This window comes from Eleutherodactylus coqui, chromosome 1, assembly GCF_035609145.1.
Source record: "Eleutherodactylus coqui strain aEleCoq1 chromosome 1, aEleCoq1.hap1, whole genome shotgun sequence".
Taxonomy (NCBI): Eukaryota; Metazoa; Chordata; class Amphibia; order Anura; family Eleutherodactylidae; genus Eleutherodactylus; species Eleutherodactylus coqui.
The window spans coordinates 6,874,437-6,896,676 of record NC_089837.1 but is presented as its reverse complement, the minus strand read 5'-3'; the positions used below and the strand labels follow the sequence as shown (position 1 = coordinate 6,896,676).

The window sequence follows — 22,240 nt, the reverse complement described above, 5'->3', positions numbered from 1 at the left end:
TAGCTGATAACTTGTCAAACACCAGAAAACATCAGACAGTCATGTAAACACCACAGAAACGGATAGGGAAGGGCAGGGACAACATGCATGGCTGCATCTGAGGCTTCCAGGTTCCACTATTAGGCCAAAATAGGGGCAAGAGCCTGGCGGTCACCCCCCTAACTATTTACTTGGGACAGACCATAAGAAACAAGGCATACATGCTGGCACATCTTAGCTAAGCACCACACTAGCTGCAACCAAGGACAATCACTGCCTGCGGGTGACACCGCTGCCTCTTCTCCTGGGTTACATGCTGGCATTGCTGTCCCACCCCCCGCACAACCCGGCGTCCACAGCACACACAACATTTTCCCTGCACAGTATTCAGCTGGCCTCATGCCACACACTCACTTTATAGCCACACCACCCTCATGTCTATTTCTAAGTGCATCTGCAATGAGGAGGAGCGGGAGGCATACACTGCAGAGGGTTGGCAGGGCCAGGCAGCGACCCTCTTTGAAAGTGTGGGCGATAGCCCAGAATGCTGATGAGAATTGATGATAAATTGACGTACGATCATCATTCCGATCCCGTGTCACCTCCGTCACAAAATTGTCAGGAGCCGCAAACGTGGACATAAAGGGGACTCAGGTGCCAGCACTTCTGCACATCTCCATGATGCAGCAGCACATACTAACACCAAGGACTGGTTTGAAGCAGGAGGTATCACAAAAGTAGCAACCACACGTATACAGTGACCCTGTGAACGTCTCATGAAATCAGTTCATTCTGTGTAGGTGACAGATAGTTACAGATAGACAAACACCGTAATGGAAAATCTTTGTGCACCCACAGCATTATTAACGGACAGTATTACACATGAAGAAATCAGAGTGCCCATACAAGGCCGAGTTTCCCCCCGTCAAGGACCTCAGTCTTGGCCCACATTTCTGTCCAATTCATTCTTTGTATGCGCCAGATAGCTGAACAACGCAATGGGAAAGCCTTTGTGCACCCACAGTATAGGCGAGCCCCTGGAACCTAGGGACAGAATTAAACAGGTAGAAAAGAGAGTGCCCAAACATGACAGAGTTTCACCCCACCAAGGACCTCAGCCTTGGCCCACATTTCTGCCCAATTCATTCTGTGTTTGTGTCAGATAGCTGAACAATGCAATGGGAAAGTCTTTGTGCACCCACAGCATAGGCGAGAACTTGAAACTCAAAGACAGTACTAAACATGAAGAAAAGAGAGTGCCCAAACCCTGCCCAGGACCTCAGCCCGCACTTTTGTCCAAGTCATTCAGTGTATTAGTGCCAGATAGGTAAAATGACACAATGGGAAAGCCATCTGGACCCTAGCCAAGTCAGTCAGTGTAATTGTGCCAGACAGGTAAAACTCTGCAATGGGAAGTCTTTGTGCACCCACAGAATAGGCAAGCCCCTGGAACCCAAGGAAAGTATTAAACATGAAGCAATTACAGTGCCCAAACATGGCAGAGTTTCACCCCACCCAGGACCTCGGCCTCTGCCCATACTCTCAACAATCGTGGGCATAAAGCGGACTCGGATGCCAGTTCAGCTGTGAAGTCTCATTAATTCAGTTATGCTTCTTCTGATTGGTCCGAACAAGTGTCTCACATAACTGTGGTAACACGAGAGATAATACATAGTGCCCAGCACTAATCCCCAGACTCCCAGAAGGGGGAGGAGGTGGCATAATAAGCCCGAGAAACCATGACCGAGGTAGCACCCGCAATACTCTGTGTGGGAAGCACGTGAGCGGGCCCAGGGTCAGGCTCGGCCCCAGCCTCCACCTTGTGTGACCCAAGGTGCCGTGAGTTACATAGCAATGGGAAATTCATGTGTCCCCACACACTTCATTCTGTGTATGTGTCAGATAGCTAAACACCGGGCTGGGAAGTCATTCAGTGTATTATTGCCAGATAGGTAAAACACCACAATGGGAAGTCTTTGTGTACCCACAGCATAGACGAGCCCATGAAACTCAAAAACAGTATTACACATGAAGAAATCAGAGTGCCCACATGGCAGAGTTTCACCCCGCCAAGGACCTCGGCCCACACTTCTGTAATTCTGTGTATTTCTGCCAGATAGCTGAACACCACTATGGGAAACTTTTGTGCACCCACAGTATTGGCGAAACCCTCAAACCTTTCTGTAGCAAGTATATAGGCGGACCCCCCAAACCTCTTAGTAGCAAATGTATAGGCGGACCCCTGAAACTTTTCTGTTGCAAGAGTATAAGCAAATTCCTTATACATTAGTGTACCAAGAGTATAGGCGAAAACCTGAAAAAGTTTGTTTGCCAAGAGTATGGGCGAGGGCAGGAAAACTTTGTTGGCTAAGACTATAGGCAAGGAGCTGAATAATTGGTGTACCAAGAGTATAAATGTACCCCTGAAAAATTGGTGTACCAAGAGTACAAGTGTACCCCTTAACAATTGCTTAACCCCGAGGGCAGGTGAAAGCAATAAACATTTTTTAAAGATGCAGCTCATTGTCACTTTATTTGTAACAGACCCTGGAGGCAGCCCTCTGAAAACATTGGTTTTAAGAAAGCCTTTTGGCCCGCAAAAAAATTCGTAGTTCAGCGTGGTGACATGCTGTTTTAGGAAGAGGAGGAGGAGTAAGTTCCGAAAGGGATAGACAAAGCAACTTTTCCCCTTTTTTGGGGTTAGAAAGAGGAGGCATATTTCTTGTATTGCAGCTAAAAGAACCATTATGTTCCGCTGCTTTCCACTGGTGGAAAAGAGAAGTCTGGGGAAATCCAGCCTTTGTTCATCTTTATGAGTGTAAGCATGTCGGCGCTGGCAGTTGACAGGCGGGTACGCTTATCCGTGATGATTCCCCCAGCTGTACTAGCCACCCTCTCTGACAAGATGCTAGCGGCAGGGCAGGCCAGCACCTCCAGTGCGAGAATTCGTGCCACGTGTCCAGCTTTGACACCCAATAGTTGTATGTAGCAGAGGGATAACAGAGGATTGTGGTACGATCAGCTATGTACTCCCTCACCATCCTTTTACATTGCTCCCTCCGACTCAGCCTTGACTGGGGAGTGCTTACACAGTCTTGCTGGGGAGCCATAAAACTGGCAAAGGCCTTGGAAAGTGTTCCCCTGCCTTGCTGGACATGCTGTCTGATCCTTGCGCCTCCACTGCTAGTTGGCCCTCGGAATTGCGTCCTCTGCCGCTAGCGATGTCAGATGGCAACATTAGCATCACTTTTTCCACCAGGGCCCTGTGGTATTGCATCACATTTGTACCCCTTTCCTCTTTGCGAATGCGAGTGGAAAGGTTCTCCTTATACCATGGGTCTAGAAGGGTGTACACGCAGTAATCTGTGTTGGCCAGAATGCATCTAACGCGAGGGTCACGGGAAAGGTGACCTAACATGAAGTCAGCCATGTGTGCTAGAGTCTGATTACGCCACACATTGCTGTTCTCACCAGGAGGATGACTTTCAGGATCCTCCTCTTCAGCCCAAACATGCTGAACAATTGAGAGGCAAGCAGCATGACTACCCTCTGCATGTGGGCAGCAGTCTCTCCTCCTCCTCCTCACCCTCCCCTCCTCTTCCAAAACATGCTGAGAAATAGATATGAGGGTGGTTTGGCTATCAAGCGTCATACTGTCATCGACCTTAATGTTCAGCAGCAAACTTCTCAGCAGGCAAGGCAGCGGGATGGAAATGCTAATGTTGGCTGCATCGCTGCTCACCATTTGGGTAGACTCCTCAAAGTTTCCGAGATCCTGGCAGACGTCTGCCATCCATGCCCACTCCTCTGCAAAGAACTGCGGAGGCTGACTACCACTGTGCTGCCCATGTTGCAGCTGGTGCAGCGTAGAATTCCAACGCGTGGGAACGTCGCAGAGCAGTCGGTGCTCTTTACTGAGGAGTGGTCATGGGTGACAGATATCTGCTAGGTCCTTGGAAACTTTTAGGAGTCTACCCAGATGGTGAGCGGCGATGCGGCAATCATTAGTGTTATCAACCCACTGCTTTGCCTGCTAAGAAGTTCGCTGAAAAGCATAAAGGCCGACACTTTGCGGTTGGAACAGAAGACGGGGGATGACAGTATGTCACTTGATAGCCAGACCACCCTCATGTCTATATCTCAGCATGTTTTGGAGGGAGAGAGGGAGGGGGAGGAGAGGAGGGAGAAGGGACAGTTGGGCGCACTGCAGAGGGTACCCAAGCTGCTTGCCTGTTCAGCGATGTGTTACGTACTGGGGCCCTGGCACACATGGCTGACTTCAAGTTAGGCTGCCTTTCCTGTGACCCTCGCGTTAGACGCATTCTGGCCAACACAGATTACTGGATGTACACCCTTCTTGACCCCCGGTATAAGGAGAACCTTTCCACTCTCATTCCCGAAGAGGAAAGGGGTACGAGAGTGATGCAATACCACAGGGCCCTGGTGGAAAAAATGATGCTAAACTTCCCATCTGAAAGCACTAGTGGCAGAAGATGCAGTTCAGAGGGCCAAATAGCAGGGGAGTAGCGGGAATCAGGCAGCATGTCCAGCGCAGGCAGGGGAACACTCTCCAAGGCCTTTGCCAGCTTTATGGCTCCCCAGCAAGACTGTGTCACCACTCCCCAGTCAAGGCTGAGTCGGAGAGAGCACTGTAAAAAGATTGTGAGGGAGTATGTAGCCGATCATACCACCGTCCTACGTGATGCCTCTATTCCATACAACTATTGGGTGTCAAAGCTGGACACGTGGCACCAACTTGCGCTGTACACCCTGGAGGTTCTGGCCTGCCCTGCCCCTAGCGTCTTGTCAGAGAGGGTGGTTAGTGCAGCTGGGGGAATCATCACGGATAAGCGTACCCGCCTATCAACTGACAGTGCCAACATGCTAACACTCATAAAGTTGAACAAAGCCTGGATTTCCCCAGACTACTCTTCTTCGGAAAGCAGCAGAACCTAATGTCCTTTTTGCTGCAACAAGAGAAAAATGCATTCTCTATCATACTATACTTTTGCTACAGAAATGTTACTGTGGTCTCACCTATACTTTTGCTACAGAAATGTTACTGGGGTCCGCTTATACTTTTGCTATAGAAATGTTACTGGGGTCCGCCTATGCTCTTGGTACACCAATGTTTCAGGGGTTCGCCTACACTCTTGCTACAGAAATGTTAGAGGGGTCTGCCTATACTTCTGCGACAGGAATGTTACTGGGGTCGGCCTATACGTTTGCTACAGAAATGTTACTGGGGTCTGCCTATACTTTTGCTACAGAAATGTTACTGGGGTCTGTCTATTCTTTTGCTACAGAAATGCTACTGGGGTCTGCCTATACTTTTGTTACAGAAAGTTTACTGGGGTCTGCCTATACTTTTGCTACAGAAATGTTACTGGGCTCGGCCTATACTCTTGGTACACTAATGTTACTTGGGGTCGGCCTATACCCTTGGTACACCAATATTTCAGGGGTTCGTCTACACCTTTGCTACTGAAATGTTACTGGGGTCCGCCTATGCAGTTTCTACTGAATGGTTTGAGGGGTTCACCTATACTTTTGCTACAGACATGTTACAGGGGTCTGCCTATACTTTTGCTACAGAAATGTTACTGAGGTCCGCCTATACTCTAGGTACACCAGTGTTTCAGGGGTTCGCCTATACTCTTGCTACAGAAATGTTACAGGGGTCCGCCGATGCAGTTTCTACTGAATGATTTAAGGGGTCCGCCTATACTTTTGCTACAGAAATGTTACTTGGGTCTGCCTATACTTTTGCTATAGAAATGTTACTGCGGTCTGTCTATACTTTTGCTACAGAAATGTTACTGGGATCTTCCTATACTTTTGCTAAAGAAATGTTACTAGGTTTTGCCTATACTCTTGGTACAGAAATGTTACAGGGATCTGTCTATACTGTGGGTGCACAAAGACTTCCCATTGCGGTGTTTTACACATCTGGCACAAATACACTGACTGACTAGGGTAGAAATGTGGGCCAAGGTCCTTGGCGGAGTGAAACTCTGCCATGTTTGGGCGCTCTGATTTCTTCCTGTGTAATACCATCTTTGTGCACCGACAGCATAGGCGAGCCCAAGGAACTCAAAGACTTCCCATTGCGATGTTGATCTATCTGACACCCACACAGAATTAATTGTGTGGGGACACATGGATTTCCCATTGCTAGGTAACTCTTGGCAACTTGGGTCACACAAGGTGGAGGCTGGGACCGAGCCTGACCCTGGGACTGCTCATGTGCTTCCCACACACAGTATTGCTGCATTGTGGAGATGTGGAGAAGTTGTGTAGAGTCCTCTTTATGCTCACGTTTGCGGCTCCTGACAATTTTGTGATGGAGGTGGCACAGGATTGGAATGATGATCGTACGTCAATTTATCATCAATTCTTAACAGCATTGTGAGTTATCGCCCACACTTTCAAAGAGGGTCGCTGCCTAGTCCTGCCAACCCTCTGCAGTGTGTGCTTCCGGTTCCTCCTCATCCAGTACGCACTTATAAATAGACATTAGGGTGGTGTGGCTATAAGCGAGTGTGTGGCATGAGGGTAGCTGAACGCTGCTCAGGGAAACTTTTGTGTGCGCTGTGGATGCAGGGGCATGCGTGGACAGCAATGCCAGCATGTAACCCAGGAGAAGAGGTAGCGGTGTCACCCGCAGGCAGTGATTGTCCTTGGTTGCAGTTAGTGTGGTGCTTGAGTAAGATGTATGAGCACATGTGCCTTGCTAATGAGGGTTTGTCCAAAGTAAATTGTTAGGGGGGGTGACGCCAGACTCTTGCCCCCATTTTGGATTAATAGTATGACGTGGGAGCCTCAGATGCAGCAATGTATGCTGCCCCTGCCCTTTCATATCCGTTTCCGTGGTGTTTCTATGACTTTCTGATGTTTTCTGGTGTTGCACAAGTCATGACCTATGCTGAGCATCGGTCCCATACAAAAATGCTCGAGTCGCCAGTTGACTTCAATGGGGTTCGTTACTCGAAACGAGCTCTCGAGCATTGCGAAATGTTCGACTTAAGCAACGAGCACCCGAGCATTTTGGTGCTCGCTCATCTCTATTTGTTAGTGATGAACTTTAGTGTAATATAGGTATATGCTTCCTGGACGCCATTGACTGGCAAACAGTTTCTGTAGTAACCCATTGGACCTCTAGGATTACATAGCGAAGGGTCAATGGTGTCACAAAGGTAGCACTCTGCGAATGTTTTACTGTACGTTGATCACAACATGATAGGGTTAACACTAGGGATCCATGTTCTTGCAGTTAGTTATATTTGGTACATAGTATATTAGCTATACATTCTACATGTTTAGGGAACTTTATATATATATATATATATATATATATATATATATATATATATATATATATATATATATATATATATATGTGTGTAATCAAATTTGTCAATATAGCAAAAGGGGTCAAGAAGGGACCCTGGTAACTACAGGCTGGTAAGTCTTACTTCAATAATTAGAAAAAATATTCAAGGGGTTTCTGAGAGACGCCATCCTAGAATACCTCAATGAGAACAACGGAATAACTCCTTACCAGCATGGGTTCATGAGGGGTCGATCATGTCAGACCAATCTGATCAGCATCTACAATGAAGTAAGTTCTAGGCTGGACCTAGGAGAGTCTGTTGATCCTGTATTTCTGGACCTCTCTAAAGCATTTGACACAGTGCCGCATAATAGGCTGATATATTGAAAACAAAGATCTGATATAGGCTGATATATAAAATGAGAAGCTCGGACTGGGTGAAAATGGGTAAATTACTGGCTCAGAGATAGAAAACAGAGGGGAGTAATAAATGGTTCATACTCTGATTGGGCCACCATCATCAGTAGGGGGCTACAGGGTTCAGTATTAGGCCCCATTCTGTTTAATATATTTATCAACAACCTGATAGCGGGGCTTCACAGTAAAAAATCAATATTTGCAGATGATAGAAAATTATATAAGACAATTAATACAACAGAGGACAATGTACAGCTACAAAAGGACCAAGATAAGCCGGGGGCTTGGGGAGAAAAAGGGTAAATGAAGTTTAATGTGGATAAATGTAAGGTTCTGCACATGGGCAGGAGAAACGGATGTCTCCAGTATACACTAAATGGGGTATTGCTAGGGAAAAGTGAGATGGAAAAAGATCGGGGGTGGTGGAGCCTGGATGCCGAGCGGCATGGTAGTGTGAGAGCAGCGCTCCCAATAGTAGGCTTCTCCCGAGACCCATAGCAGCGGCAGACATACAGCAACATGGGCAAAATCACAAAAAAACAAGGCAGCAGAACATCAGGGAACCCGCCGGACGTCTAAGGGGCAAGTGGATATGCAGCGTTTCTTCAGAGACCGGAGCGCTTGGCCCCCGCCCCCCCCCCCTCCAAGATGGCGCCGGCTCGTGAGCTTGTTCCCGCTCCTAGCAGATGAGATGAAGAAGAGACCCTGTCAAAGGAGGAGGACAGCGAAGGGGTGTCCAGAGGCTTTATGAAGGAGCTAATAACACAAGCCCTGCGCCCCATCAGCTCTGACTTGGCTGAAATCAAAGAGGTGCTCAGGCAGCTGGGGCACAGAGTTAAAGATTTGGAATCTACTTCTGCAGCTATCTCTACCCATGCCATGAAGCTTGAGCAAGTGGTGAAGGACCAGCACTCACGCACACCTGAATAGGGTGCTATTGATGCAGGAAGACCTGGAAAATAGAAATCGCCGCAACAATGTGCGCATCAAGGGTCTTCCGGACACCTTCACGGGTGAGTGCCTTCCTAACATTGCGAAATAAATTTTCAACACGTTACTAGGCGCGGATAGAGCTTCCACGATATGCATTGAAAGAATACACAGAGCTCTTAGGCCCCCACCTAGTGCGTCTGAACCACCTAGAGACGTCATTTGCAAACTGCTAGCCTTTCCTGACACAGCAGCTGTATTGAGAGCTACTGGAACCCACAAAGATTTAAAATATGCGGAGACCCCGATACAAATTTTCCAGGACTTGGCACCCTCCCCATTAGCAAAACGCCGCGTTCTACGCCCACTGCTGGATGTCCTCAGATCCATGGAGATAAAGTATGCGTGGCTCTTCCCCTTCGGACTTAGCATTATGCACAGCGGCAAAAGAGTGAGCGTGCGTATGCCCGAAGATCTTCAGAACCTGTGGAAATTGCTGGACATTGATCCCATAGAGCTCCCGAGCCGGCAATCGCTCCCTGAACCTCCTCAGCTACCCCATCTGGAGAACCCGGGGAGGTGGCTGGTTGCGGGTAGCTCTAAATCCCCAAAAGGCAAAGGAAGATCGGTGAGAATGTGAGACGACAGATCTGTTATCCGGCGAGACTAGACACCGTTCGTCTCCCACCCAGAGTGGTCCAATTTACCTTGGGCCCCATAATGATGGAGTGACATGCTCCCCTATCCAGTTTTACTACCCCACAGAGGAGACTCTGGAAGCCCCGAGGACACTTAAATACCCAGGCCGTACCACTCCTCCGGAAGCGAACTGGAGACTATACATTTCCCCCCCCCCCCCCCCTCGGGGGATTCACCCGAATAATTACACTCCTTTGTTTTCTCGCTTTGTGCCCGTTAACTTTTTCTTTCATAAATTGTTCTATTTGATGTTCTACACGATTTGTTCCTTGTTGAACCTGTCTGCCATAGCAGCATGCGACTGGGGAGCCCACCCAGTCACTTTCGCTCTCCCCCCTGTGGGTCGAGGGTGCTGCCTGTCTGTCCAGGCAGTGAAAAATTATTCTGACATCTCTGCAGGGTCTACGACTCTGTAGGATCTTAGTAATCTGCCCCCAAGTGGTCCGGGGTACTGGGTCCTCTGACCCCCCCCCCCCCCCCTGGCCCACGCCTGTTTAAATTGATCAGTGGTATTTTTCTGCTGACTTAGTGTTGTTTACTTATTGTTTTGCTAATTATCTTTTATTTGTACCCTTCTGTGTCTTAATTTTTCCCTACCCCCCTCCTTCCTCTACCCCTTCTAACCCGTCCCCTCCTGATACCCTTGGGTGCTGCGTGGGGTGATTGGCAGCTGTCCACACCGCTCTTGGTACGCAACTCACTGTAACTATGTCTGACATTTCAACTCCCTCATCTATAGCTCAAGAACATCAGTATGAACGGACTCCGTCTCACGTCCTTTAATATCAGGGGCCTGAATGCACCACTCAAAAGGCATAACCTGGCGCTTCTTCTGAAAAGGTATGACACCAAAATTCTTTTCACACAGGAAACGCATTTCAAGGGCCACAAACACATGGACTTACCAGGAAAACAATTCCCTAAGGCCTTCCATAGCACTCACCCCTCGTCGGCCTCGAAGGGAGTCTCCATTTTCTTTCACAAATCGATTAATTTCGTAGAGGAGGCTCAATTCAGAGATGACGAGGGTAGAGTCCTTTTCATCGGAGGGTCTCTAAATAACGTTAAACTGACACTAGCTAACATATACGCCCCGAACGCTGACCAGGTACCCTGGCTTTTAAAACAGCTGGAGATATTAAAACACTTTAGAACAGGCCAGACAATTTTGGCGGGCGACTTTAATGTGACCCTCAACCCGCTGGATTCATCTTCCGGTCATTCCCAGACTTCACAGTCTAGACTAAGAAAACTCGGTAGGACTCTGCAGGAAATGGGACTAGTTGACGCCTGGCGTACATTACATCCGTCAAGGAGAGACTACTCATTTTTCTCCCCGGTGCACTCTACGTTCCAGAGATTGGACTACGTTCTGGTCTCCTCTGATCTCCTCACTTCCCTGATTAAGGTTGACATCGATACAATGTCAATCTCTGACCACGCACCAGTACACGCGACCCTCAGAGCGCCAACCCCGCTCCCTCGGGAGTGGAGATGGTCTCTTAATGCCTCTTTACTGGACTCACCCGAGGAGAGGGAGCATTTATCCAAATTACTTGAGGAATACTTCCTCTTGAATTCATCAGACAAGATAGAGACACCAATGGTTTGGGAGGCTCACAAAGCCTACATGTGGGGCCTCCTGATTGCCCTGCGCACACGCATCAAAAAACGCTTACAAAAGGAAATCGACTAAAAATTAACGCAGATAGCAAAAATGGAACTGACAGCGAAACTCTCCCAAACAAAACAGAACTTGAATAATCTGTCGGCTCTAAGGGCAGAATTGAGATTCGTCATAACAACAAGATTTAATAAAAAACAAATGCAGTTTAAGCATAAGGTGTATGCGCAGGGCAACCGAGGGAGCAAGCTGATGACCGCGCTGATTAAAAAGACCAGGGCGAGGAATCAGATTAGCTCCATCAAATCTACCTCTGGTTTAACAATGACCTCATCCAAGGACATAGCATTAGAATTTCAGAGCTACTACTCCAACCTGTATAATTTGAAGGGTCCCCCGCAATCCGGGGCTCCGGATGATCCAGTCACCCTGATAGACAAGTTCCTATGCCATCTTAACATTCCCAAACTAAATCTTGCAGATGCATCTGCCTTGACTGCTCGGGTCACCCAACCCGAAGTAGAGAAATTGATAGCTTCATGCCCCCCAAACAAAAGCCCCTGCCCGGATGGCCTTCCCATTCAATATTATAAAGCTTTCATGCCTGTCTTAAAACCAAGACTGACGGACCTATTCAATAATCTATTAGATGGGGCAGCCCTGCCGAGACAATCTCAAGAGGCCCATATAAGCCTGATTCATAAGGAAAATAAGGACCCAGAGTTATGTGGAAGCTATCGCCCAATATCCCTGATCAACTTAGATATGAAATTATGGGACAAGCTACTCGCCAGAGGACTTGAGCCTCTCATGCCTGGTTTGATTGATACTGAGCAGGTGGGCTTTGTCAAGGGAAGGGAGGGGAGAGACAACTGCATTAGATTACTCCATGCAACCCGCTATGCACAACACCATAAGATTCCACTAGCCTTAGTAGGCACGGACGCGGAAAAGGCTTTTGATCGAGTAGACTGGCGATATATGGAAAGCGTCTTATATCATTTTAACTTCCCGTCGGAGTTTATCCGAGCAGTGTTCTCTCTCTATGCGTGCCCCTATGCTAGACTCAAAATCAATGATATCCTCTCTCCCCCCTTTGATATAAGAAATGGTACTCGGCAGGGCTACCCCCTCTCTCCCTCCCTTTTTATTCTGGCATTGGAACCAATGCTATTGAAGGTCAGACAGGACCAGACAATCCGAGGACTGTCGCCTGACAGCCAATCCCTTCACACAGCGGCATTTGCTGACGACATCGTCTTTCTAGTAACTGACCCACATAAGAGCCTTACGCGTCTTATAGATTTACTGGAGGAGTTTAGTGCCGTATCCAACTTTAAGATCAACTTCGCAAAATCGACAGTGCTGAATGTATCTATTCCCGAGAACCAATGTAGGCTTTTAAGAACCAATTCCCCATTTACATGGTCGTCCTCCTCGTTGGACTTCCTCGGCATTAAGCTGTCCAAGCATGCAGAGGACCTATACAAAGAAAACTTTACCCCCTGCTGAGCCAAATTAAACATCTCCTCAAATCCTATGATGTGCCATTCATATCATGGTTTGACAGGAAAAATATTATCAAATCATATATACTACCTATCATTTTATATAAAATTAGAATGATCCCAATTCACCTCCCAGCCAACTTCTTCAAGAGAAAACGCTCGGCTTTTTCAAGCTTTGTGTGGAGACAGAGGAGACCGAGACTGGCACATAAACTGCTGACTAAGAGGCGCGCCGAGGGAGGTATTGATCTCCCGGATACGTACGACTTCTACCGAGCGTCTCAACTACGTTACTGGATAGACTTGTCACAGGGCCGCAGAGACACTCTTTTGTCCACGCTGGTGGAGGGTTACAGTGGCGCCACATTGTCGGAGGACCTTTGGCTCCCATCGGGGTCCCGCTATAAAACGAAAGCTTTCAACCCGTTACTCAGAGGTGCCTGCGGGGTGTGGGACGAGCTGAGGGTGGACCTTGCGCCGCTCCCCTCTTCCCATCCTTCCATTATACAATATTATCAACACGCTAGGTCTCCCACCGGACCTGAGTACTGCCTCGGTCTGGAAAAGATTCAAATCATCCACGATAGCTGACCTTCAAGCTCTAGCTAGCAATCTTCAGCCAGCAATCATTTTAAACAGGCTATTACCATCTGAAAAATTCTCCTTTCTACAGAGAGCCCATGTACTGGGGATATTCAAGAAATTCCTCCTAACATTTAGATCCACTAGGCCACGGACCGCCTTTGAGAAGGCCCTGACCGAAAATAAAGCCTCCCTCAGGAAAATCTCCTTTCTGCGGAAAAACTGTATAACTCCCCTCTCATTTTGTAAACCAGCATTTCTTACCTCGTGGGAAAGGAAGTTGAATATTGTACTCTCAGCAAGCGAGGTAGAGGCGATCCTAAAAACCTCCTTCGGGAGATCTCCTTGCATACTCGCTCAGGAATCACATTATAAACTATTAGCCAGATGGTACCGGACCCCCCAATGGCTACATGACCACAACCTCGCAACCCAGGGTTCTTGTTGGAGATGCGGGAGGGACATTGGATCATACTTACACCTGTGGTGGACGTGCCTATTAATAACCTCCTTTTGGAAAGAGGTAGAGAAAATTATTCAGAAACTGTACCCGAATTTATCCATCTCACCAGACATGGTCCTCCTGTGGAGACCGTCACACCAGTTTCACCCACTGAAGGACAAACTATTAGCCCTTCTATTTGATGCAGCTAAGTCCTTAATACCTTCTCTTTGGATGCAAAACACACACCCCTAGCTCAGACAATGGAAAGAAAAAGTTGATAACCTCTATAATTTAGAAGAGCTACACAGTTGGTCTACAAACTCCCACGATAAATTCACTCGAATCTGGGCGCCATGGATGAGACTTAGGTGACTGGTATGCTGGGACGAATGAGACGGTGCCCGTCTGCCCCTGGAAGGATGCCCATTATACACACCCTAATACTGCGTCAGGACTGCGACGGTAACAAGACGGCATCCTCTACGTCTAGAAGAAAGCAGGTTTCATCACCAACACAGGAGGGGGTTCTTTACTGTAAGTGCAGTGAGACTGTGGAGCTTTCTGCCTGAGGACGTGGTGATGTAAAAATCCATAGAGTTTAAGAGGGATTAGATGTCTTTCTAGAACACTATGATATCACAGGATATAGACATTAAATAATCAGCAGGGTTGTTGATCACAAATGTTGATCCAGGGATTACTCTGGCTGCCATTATGGAGTCAGGAAGGATGTTTTTTCCCTCCATAGGAACTAATTGACTTGCTGTTTTTTTTTTTGCCTTCCTCTGTACCAACAAAGGAGGGTGGGGGGTTGAAACAGGCTGAACTAGATAGACATTGTCTTCATTCAGCCTAACATACTTTGTTACTATGTAAATCTCTCATCTGCTTCTTCCCTCCAGTAAACGTGTTCTTGTGTTGAGGTCCTGTCTCCATAGGATAATGTAGCACTTTGGGAAGAATATACACCCTAAAAGTCCAGCACATGAGGTGAGTATGGCAAATATCTCCACAGCCACCATGTATTTCCCTCTGGTGCTCAGATAAGCTGGGATCATGGCAATCCAGACACTACAGAACACCAGCATGCTGAAGGTGATGTACTTGGCCTCATTAAAACTGTCCGGTAATGTCCGAGCTAAAAAAGCCATAATAAAGCTAACAGCCGCCAAGACCCCCATATAACCCAGGACAGAGTAGAACCCAATAACACAACCTTCATTACACTGCACAATGATCTTTCTCTGATAGGAATGAGTGTCCAGCTCCAGGAAGGGGGGCGCTAGAGCCAACCAACCCATACAGATTATTACTTGGATGGATGTGCAAAACACCACCAAAAAATTAGTCCACTTGCTTCCAATCCAGTGTTTCCAGAAACTGTCAGGCTTGGTGGCTCTGAAAGCAATGGAAACCATGATGGTCTTGGCCAAGACACAAGAAACGGCTACTGTGAAGAGGATTCCAAATGAGACCTGACGTAGTATGCAAGTGAGGTCCACGGGATGTCCAAGGAACGAGAAGACACAGAGGAAGCTCAGCATGATGGAGACCAGAAGGAGGAAGCTCAGGTTCCTGTTATTGGCCTTCACGATGGCCGTGTCTTGGTGCAAAATAAAAGCAACAAGAATCATGAATGTAAGGAAAGAAAATATAGTAGAGACCAGGGAAATAACCAGGACCATTGTGTCATCTGTGTAGGAGAGAAATTCCAGCCGCTTTGGCACACAATGGTCCTTCTTCTTGTTGGGGCAATCAAGATTTGTACATTTCATGCAGGTTTCACTGTCTGGAAAATCAAAAAATAAAAACCATAAATATTCAGTATCTGAAGAATCATCAATATATCGTTAGTCCATAATCATCAGTGGAGCACACCTATGCGTAAGGTTTTCATACCTGTAATGTTGGAGATTTCTCCTGAGGAGCACTGGACACAATTGTAGCAGCAGGTATGGATTTTGGAGTGGGAGACTTTACGAGTTCCTGGTAAACAGTTCTCTGAACATTGAGATGCAGGGATCTTGGGAGAAAGACAATTTACTTTGCATGAGTAAACTTCTAGAATGATCTATGTTTCCTGTGCAATAATTTTTTCACAGTCCATATAACCATATCCAATACTTTTCTATGATGGGCGTGTAAGGGATTGTACACCATGCTGGAATGTCTCAAATACTCGTTGATGTAAACAAAAATTTTTATTATTTGCGCGTGGAAGCACACAAATGTAATAGAAACCACATAGTCTTGTAGATATATCTTTTAACCCAATGCAATCCAATATATATATTATATAACGTATGTATATATATATATATATATATATATATATATATATTATATATATATATATATATATATATATATATATATATATATATATATACATATGAAAAGGCACAGACATGGCGTGATTAATAAAAACAATTAATTAAAACAATACTAGAACAGGATGAGTAGCGGAGTAAATATTTAACTCGTCTGGTGATTAGGGGTGAAAATTTTATGGTCTCTAAATTGGTGTTAGGGGGTCACCAGGCCAGAGTGTTATCTCTGCTATAGATTTCTCATATTCTCCAATGATGCATGAAGCCACTTACAATGTGGATTTCTGTCTTCAGAGTGTCAAAGATGGCTATAAATTCGCACTCCAAAATTCATCTGGGAGGTTGAGATTTAAAGTTGCCTTTTGATATAGTAACCTTCATATATTCTATGTTGTGTCTGTGGCTAGTAAAGTGCTCCGCCACAGGTAATTCAGTCTTTCCCTCTCTAATTGTGTGGTGATGAGATCTCATCCTTGCCAACACAACGGCTCCCCAAGAGGGCATTCACTGCACAGGATCAGGTACACAGCATTGGACATGGAACATGTGAATGTCCCTTGGATTTTGTAGTGCTGCTGTGTGTTGGGGATTTGTATCCTGTCCACGGTCCGTACATGTCAGCAGATCTTACAGCTCCTTACATTGCAGTGATAAGTTGCTTTTTGTGTGTCGGATGACAATGGACTCCTGATTATAAAGCTACTCAAATTTGCAGGTTGCCTGTAACACAGAGGGGAGAGTCCAGGAATATGGTGTTCAGATGGTCATTCTTGTGTAGGTATGGTGGAGTTTCTTTGGGGTTTTCCTTATTCACCTCCGGATACGGATTGTAGGTCACAACTAGAGGTACACAGTCATTTCATTCCTTCTCTCTGTATTAGAGCAATTGATTCCTGGGTATCCTGGTGGCTCTTGTGATTTGGTCATCAATTGATGTGGGATGGTAGCCCCGATTTAAAAATGTTTTTTTTTTTTTATGATGGTATAGATGTACTTCTCTGTCTTTTTGGTTGAAGTAGATCCGGTTGTATCTGATAGCCTGGCTGTAGACAATCGACTTTTTGATGTGTTTAGGATGGAAACTGTCCCATCTGAGGTATGTGTGCCAATCAATGGGTTTTCGGCACAGGGATGTTTGTACTGAGTTGTTTAAAATTTTTATGGTGGTGTTTTATGGTGAGTAGCTTAATGTCAGGTTTGTTGTGGGGTGGAATGCCTTACATCTCATGGAATTTTATTAGTTCTTGGTCAGAGCTGGCCCAGATGATTATGATGTCATTAATGTAGCAGAAGTAGACAAATGGTTTGATGGAGCAGGAAGCCAGAAGGTCACTTAGCAGTTTTGACATGAAAAAGTTGGCGTATTGCGGTGCCATTTTGCTGCCCATGACAGTTCCAGTGAGTTGCAGGAATATCTCTATTTCAAAATAAGAAAAGATTGTGTGTTGTTCATCCTCAAACACAATTATTTCCTCTTTTGGCAAATAGATATACCATGAAAGTTAGTATATTAAAAGGTATCTTCAAATCTCAATGTCATAGAAGAATTTTGTAGTACAGGTTTATAACTAGAGATGAGCGAACGTACTCGTCCGAGCTTGATGCTCGCTCGAGTATTAGGGTACTCGAGAGGCTCGTTACTCGAGACGAGCACCACACGGTACTCGAGTCAATTCCATTTCCTTCCCTGTATGTTTTGCACCATTTTCTGGCCAATAGACATGCAGGGAAGGCATTACAACTTCCTCCTGTGACGTGCCAGCCCTATCCCACCCCCCTGCAGTGAGTGGCTGGCGAGATCAAGTGACCGCGGAGTATATAAAGCAGTCCCGCCCGCTGCTCGCCTCAGACACACACTGGGAGAGATTAGGGAGAGTGCTGCTGCTATAGGGAGAGTGTTAGTGTCTACAAGAACCCCAACGGTCCATCTTAGGGCCACATCTGACCGTGTGCATTACTGTTGTGGCTGGTTGGGAGCAGTTTTGCACAATTTTTTTTTTTCATCTCGGGCTGAGCAGGCCATTACAGCTATAGCGTTCTCAGTCTGCAGTCTATTATGCAGAGTATAGGGGCAGTGCTGGTCAGGCAGGGATAGTGGTAGTGTACAATTCTGTCAACAAGTACCCCAAAAAAACTTCTCCTTAGGGCTACCTGTAAGTGTGTGCATTACTGTTGTAGTGGCTCACTATTAGCCAGCTAGGCCTTTCTGTAGCCCAGCGTATAATTTTTTCGGACCACAGTGTGCGTTACATAACCGCTGTGACCCTCCAAGTGCAGGCCAATAATTGCCAATTTTTTTACACAGCTGTGTGCGTCCCATCAACTTCACGCACAGCGTGCAGCAACAGCCGCTGATAGAGCGAAAGACATATACATGCTATCTAGGCGGCTGTTTTAAAAAAAAAAAAAAAATGAACAAAACACTCCTTAGGGCTACCTGTGCGTGTGTGCAGTTTACTGCGTGGCAGCTAGGAGTTGTACTTGCTCACTATTAGCCAGCTAGGCCTTTCTGCAGCCTAGCGTATAATTTGTTTGGCCTACAGTGTGCGTAACATAACCGCTGTCAGCCTCCAAGTGCAGGCCAATAATTGCCTAATTTTTTACACCGCTCTGTGTCTGCTGTATTCTGTGTAGGCCCAGAGGATGTGGCCGTGGACGCGGGCGAGGACGCGGAGGTTCAAGTGAGGGTGTGGGCACAGGCCGAGTTCCTGGTCCAGGTGAATCACAGCCGGCTGCTGCAGGATTAGGAGAGAGGAAAGTTTCTGGGGTCCCCAGCTTCATATCACAATTTATGGGTCCACGTGTTGGACCTTTATTACAAAATGAGCAGTGTGAGCAGGTCCTGTCGTGGATAGCAGAAAATGCATCCAGCAATGTATCGACCACCCAGTCTTCTACGCAGTCCACTGCTGCAACTCTGAATCCTCTCTCTGCTGCTCCTCCTTCCTCCCAGCCTCCTCAGTCCATGAAAATGACACATTCTGATGAGCAGACAGACTCCCAGGAACTGTTCTCGGACCCCTGCCTTGATTGGGAAAAAATGGTTCCTCTCCCACCTGAGGAGTTTGTCGTGACCGATACCCAACCTTTGGAAAGCTCCCGGGGTCCGGGTGATGGGGCTGGGGACTTCTGGCAACTGTCTCAAGAGCTTTCAGTGGGCGAGGAGGTCGATGATGATGAGACACAGTTGTCTATCTGTGAGGTAGTAGTAAGAGCAGTAAGTCCGAGGGAGGAGCGCACAGAGGATTCGGAGGAAGAGCCGCTGGACGATGAGGTGACTGACCCCACCTGGTTCGCTAAGCCAACTGAGGAGAGGTTTTCAGAGGGGGAGTCAAGTGCAGCAGCAGGACAGGTTGCAAGAGGCAGTGGGGTGGCCAGGAGTAGAGGCAGGGCCAGAGCGAAGACTCCCGCAACTATTTCCCAAAGCACCCCCTCGCGCCAAGTCACCCTGCAGAGGCCTAGGTCATCAAAAGGTGTGGATGTTTTCAGTGAGAGCGCTGACGACCGATGAACAGTGGTGTGCAACCTGTGTCGCGCCAAGATCAGCCGGGGAGCCACCAGTACCAGCCTCACCACCACCAGCATGCACAGGCATATGATGGCCAAGCACCCCACGAGGTGGGACGAAGGCGGTTCACCGCCTCCGGGTCACACCACTGCTTCTTCCCCTGGGCCCCAACCTGCCACTCAGATCCAACCCCTCTCTCAGGACACAGGCATGAGTGCCTCCGGGCCTGCACCCATACCCTCACCTCCACTGTCCTTGGCCCCATCCAGCAATGTCTCTCAGCGCAGCATCCAGCTGACGCTAGCGCAGGCCTTGTAGCACAAGCGCAAATGCACCGCCACGCACCCGCACGCTCAAGCTTTAAACGTGCACATTGTGAAATTGATCAGCCTGGAGATGCTGCCATACAGGCTTGTGGAAATGAAGGCTTTCAAAAACATGATGGCGGTGGCGGTCCCACGCTACTCGGTCCCCAGTCGCTACTATTTTTCCCGGTGTGCTGTCCCAGCCCTAAACCAGCAGTCTCCCGCAACTTCAATCGTGCCCTCACCAACGCGATTACTGGAAGGTCCACTTAACCATGGACACGTGGACAAGTACTGGTGAGCAGGGCCAATATATCTCCCTGACGGCACATTGGGTGAATTTGGTGGAGGCTGGGACCGAGTCAGAGCCTGGGACCGCACACGTACTACCCACACCCAGAATTGCGGGTCCTTCCTCCGTTCTGGTATCTGCGGTGGTCTATGCCACCTCCTCTAAACCCTCTCCTCGTCCTCCTACGCAACCTCTACCTCTCAATTAAGAAATGTTAACAGCACGTCGCCAGCAGTCGGTAGAGCGCGGCAGCACAATGGTGGGCAAGCGTCAGCAGGCCGTGCTGAAACTACTCAGCCTAGGTGACAAGAGGCACATGACCCCCGAGCTGTTGCAGGGTCTGACTGAGAAGACCAACATCTGGCTTTTGCCGCTGAGCCTCCAACCGGGCATGGTCGTGTGTGACAACGGCCGTAACCTGGTGGCAGCTCTGCAGCTCGGCAGCCTCACGCACGTGCCATGCCTGGCCCACATCTTTAATTTGGTGGTTCAGCGGTTTCTGAAAAACTACCCACACTTGTCAGACCTCCTTGGCAAGGTGCGCCGGGTCAGCGCACATTTCCGCAAGTCCAACACGGACGCTGCCACCCTGCGGACCCTGCAACATCGGTTTAATCTGCCAGAGCACTGGCTGCTGTACGACATGCCCACATGGTGGAATTCTACGCTCCACAAGTTGGCCAGGCTCTATGAGCAGCGTAGAGCAATTGTGTAATACCAACTCCAACATGGGCGGCATAGTGGGAGTCAGCCTCCCCAATTCTTTACCGAGGAGTGGGCCTGGATAGCAGACATCTGCCAGGTCCTCAGAAACTTTGAGGAGTCTACCCAGATTGTGAGTGGCAATGCTGCAATCATTAGCATCACCATTCCTCTGCTATGCCTGCTGAGAAGTTTGCTGCAAAGCATAAAGACTGACGCTTTGCGATCGGAACAGAAGATGGGGGAAGAGAGTATGTCGCTTGATAGTTAAAGCACCCTCATGTCTATATCTCAGCGCGTTTTGGAGGAGGAGGAGGAGGGGGAAGAGACAGCTGGGCCCACTGCTGAGGGAACCCATGCTGCTTGCCTCCCATCTGTTCAGCGTGTATGGCCTGTGGACGAGGAGGAGGAGGAGGAGGAGGAGGAGTAGGATCCTGAAAGTGATCTTCCTAGTGAGGACAGCCATGTCTTGCGTACTGGCACCCTGGCACACATGGCTGATTTCATGTTAGCCTGCCTTTCTCGTGACCCTCGCGTTAGATGCATTCTGACCACTACGGATTACTGGGTGTGCACCCTTCTCGACCCCCGGTATAGGGAGAACCTTTCCACTCTCATTAACGAAGAGGAAAGGGGTTCGAGAGTGATGTAATACCACAGGGCCCTGGTGGACAAACTGATGGTAAACTTCCCATCTGACAGCGCTAGTGGCAGAAGTCGCAGTTCCGAGGGCCAAGTAGCAGGGGAAGCGCGGAGATCAGGCAGCATGTTCAGGGGAACACTCTTCAAGGCCTTTGCCAGCTCTATGGCTCCCCAGCAAGACTCCGTCACCACTCCCCAGTCAAGGCTGAGTCGGAGGGAGCACTGTAAAAAGATGGTGAGGGAGTACTAAGCCGATCGTACCACCGTCCTCTGTGATGCCTCAGCTCCATGCAACTATTGGGTGTCAAAGCTTGAGACTCTTTATAATTTGGGATCCCACAGGCTCCAAATTGTCAGATCCTACAGAAATACTCTTCGGCTAAGGCTGTCCCGTTTGCTTCAGTGACTCCGCACATATTGGAACATTGGACCAATATTCAAATTTGATATCTTTCTTTTATTTTGTCCCTGCTTATTTTAAAAATCTGCCTTGTTGTGTATTCATACTGCATTTCCTTATGCTCCCATGTTACAACCTTTTTTGTATATCTTTGTACATATCAGGTATCTTGCCCTGATAGACTTTTTCTAGATTAAATCTGCAATTTAGAAGTCTGCCTTGTGCATTTTAAAAATGAATCATAACGTCATAGATTATGTTCATAATTCATAGATTGTGTTTCAGTTTACAGATATCAAAACTGGTGGTGGCAGTGTGTATTTGTATGAGCATTGTAGAGATGTGGAGTGCGTTAGAATGGAATAGGTGGATGATTTGAGCTTTCGCTTTGCATGTGTGCATAAGCCTGGGAAAGCTGGGTATAAATTAGACAGTATTCTAATGACTTCAAGCTTTCAATACTGTTAGAATGATCGAGGACAGAGGCTCCTCTGGTCTGCTATGTGACAGATAGCATAAAACTTTCACATCCTTATTAGTGGAC

General features: G+C 47.5%; 1 protein-coding gene across 1 annotated transcript in view; it reads right to left on the bottom strand.

The window, feature by feature from the left end:
* Positions 1-14,398: 14,398 nt before the first annotated feature.
* The window catches only part of LOC136580853 (vomeronasal type-2 receptor 26-like), a gene marked incomplete at its 5' end in the record, with an annotated part of 63,775 nt that continues 55,933 nt past the window's right edge, over positions 14,399-22,240 (bottom strand). Inside the window, 2 exons of the mRNA XM_066581737.1 lie at positions 14,399-15,306; positions 15,417-15,540. Coding sequence (XP_066437834.1) covers positions 14,399-15,306; positions 15,417-15,540 — 1,032 coding nt within the window. The remainder of the gene's footprint in view (positions 15,307-15,416; positions 15,541-22,240) is intronic.